General features: G+C 35.7%; 1 protein-coding gene across 1 annotated transcript; it reads left to right on the forward strand.

Annotated features, from left to right (window-relative positions):
* Positions 1-426: 426 nt before the first annotated feature.
* On the forward strand, positions 427-6,823 carry LOC136837884 (high mobility group nucleosome-binding domain-containing protein 5-like). The gene is made up of 3 exons (XM_067102770.1): positions 427-441; positions 5,787-6,107; positions 6,554-6,823. The coding sequence occupies exons 1-3, from the start codon at positions 427-429 to the stop codon at positions 6,821-6,823; spliced, it is 606 nt and encodes a 201-aa protein (XP_066958871.1).
* Positions 6,824-7,865: the final 1,042 nt, after the last annotated feature.

The following is a 7,865-nucleotide window of genomic DNA, read 5'->3' on the forward strand; positions in this document are numbered from 1 at the left end:
CCCTTCGGCCCCTGGCTGCAAATCCTTCCGTTCCTTTTTTACTGTACCTTCATTCACATTCGCTTTCTTCCATCTTACTTTCCACCCTTTTCTAACAATTGTTTCATAGAGCAACTACGAGGTTTTTCTCCTGTTACACCTTTCAGACCTTTTACTCTCAATTTTCCTTTCAGAGCTGAATGACCTCATAGGCTCGGCCTTCGGCCTAAATTGTATATAGTGAACGTTCCTTGATGACAGAATCTCTTTAGAAGGAAGTCCTTAGCCAAAGGACTGCAGTGAAGGATTTGACTTTGTTTGCAAACAGTCTCGTAATTCTTTTAGATTTTTCAAGGTTCCTTTGCTAAGCGCTTCTTTCACCTTGCCTGGGTTGGTTGCTGTTATCTGTTCCTCAATTTCTTTTTGAGGTCATGCGTACAAGCGATTATGGAAGTAGAGCAAGTGAGTAAAATAAAATATACAATCAGATAAGCGCTCAAGATCACACATATATATATATATATATATATATATATATATATATATATATATATATATATATATATATATATATATATATATATATATATATATATATATATATATATATATATATATATATATATATATATATATATATATATATATATATATATTACTATATATATATATATATATATATATATATATATATATATATATATATATATATATATATATATATATATATATATATATATATATATATATATATATATATATATATATATATATATATATATATATATATATATATATATATATATATATATATATATATATATATATATATATATATATATATACAAAGAGTAATCCCATCAAAGCTTACCTTTGCTAAAAGTCAAGAAGTCCCATCTACTGGTAGCTCGATAGTGACCGCCTCAGAGTGGCTACTGGCGACGTACATTTGTACATACACACACACATTCTCTCTCTCTCTCTCTCTCTCTCTCTCTCTCTCTCTAGTCCTCGCTGGGTGAGCGGGTTCCGTTCTCAGCTACCACTCTGTTGGTCGCGAGTTCGAATCTCCGACCGGCCAGTGAAGAACAAGAGGAATTTGTTTCTGGTGATAGAAATTCATTTCTCGCTATCTTGTGGTTCGGATTCCACAATAAGCTGTAGGTCCCGTTGCTAGGTAACCAATTGGTTCTTAGCCACGTAAAAATAAATCTAATCCTTCGGGCCAACCCTAGGAGAGCTGTTAATCAGCTCAGTGGTCTGGTTAAACTAAGATATACTTCTCTCTCTCTCTCTCTCTCTCTCTCTCTCTCTCTCTCTCTCTCTCTCTCTCTCTCAGGTCTATAGCGAAACAAGCATTACCTGGAATAATTTATTTGATAATAATCTAACATAACTGGATTGCAAGGAACAAGAGATGAAATAAAATGGAATACTAATGTTCACCAGATGATCAAATATATTAAGGACCACTATATTCAACTAATTATTCTCTCTAAATAATTTCCCCACAATAGGTCAAAATAAGTCAAAGTCCAGTATATTCCCCCAATGAGTACATACATCTTATGGCTCTTCCTCAGCGAAACATCTGAAGAAGTCAAATAAAACCTTTATTAAACAAATGTATAAAAATAAAGAAATGGGAATTCCTCCCATGTTACTTATAAAGTACGCACATTGTAAAAAGAGCCAGATACAAATGAGATATATGTTAAATGAAAAGAACAATCTACAGTTTGGGAAATCTTAAATGTTTCCTACCTCCAAACAGCAATGTTCGCAGTCTCAATCGACTGGTCTCGAACTACAGAGCCTTCACCGAAGGCTTCTATCAATCTCGGTGTTGATCTTCAAATGATAATTTGTTTGGTGACTACCACCTTCACACCTGGGCTCCGCCCAAAAATCTCACATTTGAATGAATTCTCCGGAACCCAGACATTTCCGACGAACAAACTCACAAAGTCTTGTTGCCTGGCAGGGATATTCTCATGTCTCAAGAATATCTGACCCATTTGACGCTCGCACAGTTTTCATAATCAGGATGTGTGCCAGACACCAGCCAAGCATTCTCTCAAGACCTCTCATATATATATATATATATATATATATATATATATATATATATATATATATATATATATATATATATATATATATATATATATATATATATATATATATATATATATATATATACTATTTATATATATATATATATATATATATATATATATATATATATATATATATATATATATATATATATCACTATTTGAGCAGATGACATTGCAGTTGTTATTCTGACCTAGACTCATTTTTGAAAAAGCGTTTCTAATCTCCTGACTCTTTGACAGGTTACAGCGAAGCCAACAAAACAGCAGAACATTCCAACGGCGGTGAGTGAAATCATTTTATTTCTGGAATTTATTATAATTGGAATTATTTGTTTGTCTGGGTTGAGTTTTTGCTGAATAGCATTGAAAATTTGAATTCAAGATCATCGCCAGTGAATCATAAATTACAAAGATGAAATGGGGGCAATGTCTTTTGTGGTCGAAAACTGGTTTTCTTGTTTTCATTATTTTGGCTGAATTTTCGATGGAGATTTAGGTGGGTGCAGTGTTGAAATAGAATTGCAGATAGAAGCATAGTTTTTTCGTAACTGTATGTGAACATACATTGTTAATTGTTTTTAGAACTGTTACGTTTTTAATGCCCGAATAAATCAAGCAATTACTGGTTTCTTCGTTCCATATTTACTGACTCGTGATATTGCAGATAATACCCTATTTGGCGTAACGCCGGGGGAGCATCCTCTTGAAATTATTTGCAGATCTGTTGCGTTTTTAAAGCTCAAATGAGCTCTTGGAATTGCGAATCACGTCATTGCATGTCTACTGACTCATAATGCTGCAGATAATAACATTTCTGGCGTAACTCTAGGTGAGCATCCACTAGGAATTGCTTTTAGAATTGTTGCACTTTTAATGCCCAAATAAATGCACAGAATTGCGGGCAACGTCATTTCATGCTCGTGGACTCGTAATATTGCAGATAATAACCTTATTCTTGGCGTAACTCTATGAGAACACCCACTAAGAATTGTTGTTAGAACTGTTATATTTATAAAGCCCAAATAATTGCACAGGATTTTGTTATGTCATTTCATGTTTGCTGACATAATTTAGCAGATGATAACCTTCTTTTTTGCGTAACTCGAGGTGAACTTCCACTGTTCATTGAGTTTAGAAATATCACATTTTTACGGCTTAAATAAACGCGTAAAATTACGGGTTACTTCGCTTTATGTTTGTTGACTCATAATATTGCAGATAATAGCATTCTTTATTGTGTAACTGTAGGTGAGCATCCATCAGCAATTGTTTTTAGAACGGTTACATTTTTAAGGCTTAAGAAACACACAGAATTATGGGTTTCTTCATTTCATGTTTATTGACTCAATATGGTAGATAATAGCCTTTTTGGCGTAACTCTGGGTGACCATCCACAAGTAATTGTCTTCAGAACAGTTACATTTTTAAGGCTAAAATAAACGGGTAAAATTATGGGTTGCTTCATATCATGATTATTAACCCCTAATATTGCAGATGATAACCTTCTTTATGGCGTAACTCTAGGTGAGCATCCACTAGCAATTGCCTGCAGAACAGTAACATTTTCAAGGCTCAAATAAATGCACAGAATTACGTGTTTGTCCTTTTCATGCTCATGGACTCGTAATATTGCAGATAGTAGCCTTCCTTCTTGCGTACCTCCAAGTGAGCTTCCACATTTTAATTTTCTGTAAAAGAAAACTATTGTGCCGGCTTTGTCTGTCCGTCCGCACTTTTTCTGTCCACACTTTTTCTGTCCGCCCTCAGAGCTTAAAAACTACTAAGGCTAGAGGGCTGCAAATTGGTATGTTGATCATCCACCCTCCAATCATCAAACGTACCAAATTTCAGCCCTCTAGCCTCATTAGTTTTTTATTTTATTTAAGGTTAAAGTTAGCCATAATCGTGCGTCTGGCAACGATATAGGACAGGCCACCAGCCGGGCCCTGGTTAAAGTTTTGTGGGCCGCAGCTCATACAGCATTATACCGAAACCACCGAAAGATAGATCTAATTTCGGTGGTCCAAATTAGGCCTCGATGATACGCTGTACAGAAAACTCGATTGCGCCGAAGAAACTTCGGCGCATTTTTTACTTGTTTGTGTTCCATATAAAAGCAGAGATTGACTGGCTTCTCCGTTTCATGTTGACCGCAATCCGAAGCTCGTACTCGTTGTAAATATCCGACCATGCAATGGCCGTGTCTGTTATGAATACTTTCAAGAGTCCATCTGCGACTTATCGGATAAAATTGTTCACCAAGAGCAGTGAGCTCTAACCGAAAAATAAAGAATTTGCCTTGTATGAGGACCAAGAGAGGGTCAATATGAAGACCTCGGAAAGAATACGTAAAAGGTATATAAAATAGATAAGTAATAGATAGATAGAGAGATAGAACAAAATAAGGCAAGCAAAATTTACTTCATTCTCTGGGCTAGAAAACGATAGGTTTTCTTTTTATTGTAGATCAAGATAATATAATTCTTCTGAAAGAATTGTAGCACATGGAAAATCTCTTCACCTCTCTCCCTGACACAAGGTTGAAATATGGCTTAGGAAACGAGTATCCCTTCCCAGTTTTCAAAACGACCTTCAATTTAGATATTTTCCATAATATTAGGAAATCTGTAAGTTAAGCGTTCAAGTCAGTTAATTTCCCATGATTTTCATGAATGTGGTCTGTAAATTTCATATCTGCACTGACAGTGAAAATTTTAATCAATATTGATCGGCCCTACCAGAACGGGAAAACGATTGACGCAAATTGATGCTTGCGACAATACCATCAATTTTATTTTTAGACAATTTAGTCATCATTATATTCGAAGCGATTTTGTGATTCTGCTGAACACCAACAGGAGATGGCGTCTCCCAAAACAGCTGTCATTAGGCCAATCACCTTCGCAAGTCACTGAAAGTTAAGACAAATTTCCTCTTCGATTTGCAACCAGTTGAAGCGGAAAGTTCTCTTTAAACTGTTTTTTCCTTGGCACTGATCGTTAAATCATTAGAGTGCAGTTTTAGGGTATTCAAGAGAAAATGATGAGACAATTTTAGGCAATGAGTAGGCTTTCAAACTTCTGTAGCGGAATTTTCAAGAATTTTTATCACTGTATCCTCAGAGGGAAGGGGCGTGTTTTTGTCTGATTGCAGAATAACTCTGAAGCTTATTTTTGATGTTTCCTTATACTGTTTTTTGGGTACTTGAGAATTTTACCCTAATTTGTTCACGTATAAAAGTTCTTTTGATACATTAGGAAAAATACGAGTATATAAACACCCTCTCCTACATTTTTGTGTGATAGCATTAAGCATTCTTTTATACTTCAATGATGTTTGTCTAGTGCATTTTTTTTCTTTTTAACATTTCACACTAAATTGAAATCTTAAAACCAGTTAGATTAAATTGCGTCCCTCCCTCCCTGACGGCAGACCATCAGTATTACTTCCCCGATCTCTGTACACGTTTGAAAGTGCAAACATGGATAAACTAGGATTTAAGATTAATGAGTGAAAGGAGATTACTGGTATGCCAAATGCTAGGATGGGATATTAAATAGATAGAGCGAACATGAAAGTAAAAATGAAAATTGTAACGTCTTAGGCAATGAAGTGAGAGGTTTAGTGACGGAAAAAAGTACATTGTAAAGAGTCTTTGCAAGAACGATATTTTACTTCGTAAATCAGGGTTATGAAAGTGACAAGAGAAAAGTAAATGAGGGTAAAGAAAGTGACAAGAGAAAGGTAAATCAGGGTGATGAAAGTGGAAAGAGAAAAGTAAATCAGGGTGATGAAAGTAACAAGAGAAAAGTAAATAAGTGTGATGAAAGTGACAAGAGAAAAGTAAACCAGGGTGATGAAAGTGACAAGAGAAAAGTAAATCAGGGTGATGACAGTGGCAAGAGAATTGTAAATGAGGGTGATGAAAGTATCAAGAGAAAAGTAAATGAGGGTAACAAAAGCGACAAGAGAAAAGTGAATCAGGTTCATGACAGTGGTAAGAGAAAAGTAAATCAGGGTGATGAAAGTGGCAAGAGAACAATTAAATCAGGGTGATGAAAGTGCCAAGAGAAAAGTAAGTCAGGGTGATGACAGTGGCAAGAGAATTGTAAATTAGGGTGGTGAAAGTATCAAGAGAAAAGTAAATGAGGGTGACGAAAGTGACAAGAGAAAAGTAAATCAGGGTGATGACAGTGGCGAGAGAAAGGTAAATGAAGTTCATGAAAACGACAAGAGACAAGTGAATCAGGGAGAAGAAAGTGGCAAGAGAAGTGTATTGAGGTTGATGAAAGTATCAAGAGGAAAGTAAATTAGGTAATGATAGTGACAAGAGAAAAGTAAATCAGGTTGATGAAAGTGGAGAGAGAAAAATAAATCAGAGTGATGAAAGTGACAAGAGAAAAGTAAATCAGACTTATGAAAGTGGCCATAAAAAATCAGGGTGACGAAAGTAGCAAGAGAAAGTAAGTGAAGGTGATGGAGGTGACAGGAGAAAAGTAACTCAAGGTGACGAAAGTGAAAACAGAAATGTAAATCAGGGTGATGAAACTGAAAAGAGAAAAGTAAATCAGGGTGATGCAAGTGACCATAGAAAAGTAAATCAGGGTGATGAAAGTGACAGGAGAAAAGTAAATCAGGGTGAAAGTGACAAGAGAAAAGTAAATCAGAGTGATGAAAGTGACAAGAGAAAAGTAAATCAGGGTGAAAGTGACAAGAAAAAGTAAATCAGGGTTATGAAAGTGACAAGAGAAATGTAAATGAGGGTGATGAAAGTGACAAGTAAATGAGGGTTATGAAAGTGACAAGAGAAAAAAAGGAGTGAGCTTCTGTTTTCAGGAAATGAAGAAACAGCAGGAAGATGAAAGTTAAGGAAAGGCCTCATGTGTTGACATCCTTGTTTAATAAGCCTGGAGGGATTGGTTATAGGATCCTTCAAAACACTTCAGCCGAAGGGCTTAGCCAAGGCGGTAATCACAAGAGAGAGAGAGAGAGAGAGAGAGAGAGAGAGAGAGAGAGAGAGAGAGAGAGAGAGAGTTTTATGTTTGTTCAGCAAGGTTCGCCTGCATTGTTTGCTTTTAAACATTTACACTTTATTATCAACAGCAAACTGTGTGAACTCCCAACTCAGGGCGCCTTCATTTCCTTGTATTATTTGCGTTCTTTCTCTCTCTCTCTCTCTCTCTCTCTCTCTCTCTCTCTCTCTCTCTCTAGACAATCTCTCTCTTTTATTCTCTCTTAGATTCTCTCTCTCTCTCTCTCTGATTCTTGTCTCTAGACAATATTTTCTTTTTCTTGCTGCCAAAAGGTTTTATTCTCTCTCTCTCTCTCTCTCTCTCTCTCTCTCTCTCTCTCTCTCTCTCTCTCTCTCTCTCTCTTATTTCGCCGGGCTGCTAGCATAAACACACACACACACACACACAAAAACTCACATACCAGAATGTTCTTATAAATTACAATACATCTTTCCTTATATCAGATGATCGTCATAATGGCATAATGTCAGCGATCTTGAGAACAAGCCTTGTAGTACTTTTGAATTAATGAATGACAAAGTGATCTACGGCCGTAATTGTAACTCTACTCAGTACTCTGCTGTATTTGTCACGTACTCGTATTTCTTTCCTAGACAATTTTTATGGTAGGGAATTTTTTCAGCCAACGAGGTAAGCAAAAAGAATTGAATCTGGTAGCCGATCTATTTATTACATATTGATATTTATGTTTCCAAGATTGTCATTACGTCGAAAATTAACGAATTGTTCGTTT

This window comes from Macrobrachium rosenbergii, unplaced genomic scaffold (assembly GCF_040412425.1).
Source record: "Macrobrachium rosenbergii isolate ZJJX-2024 unplaced genomic scaffold, ASM4041242v1 13875, whole genome shotgun sequence".
In the NCBI taxonomy this organism is placed as follows: domain Eukaryota; kingdom Metazoa; phylum Arthropoda; class Malacostraca; order Decapoda; family Palaemonidae; genus Macrobrachium; species Macrobrachium rosenbergii.

Excerpts from the sequence above, each read along its gene's own strand:
- LOC136837884 (XM_067102770.1), top strand. Across the intron at positions 6,108-6,553 it reads ATGACAGTGGTAAGAGAAAA|CAAGAGAAAGTAAGTGAAGG; the intron begins GTAAATCAGGGT and ends TGACGAAAGTAG.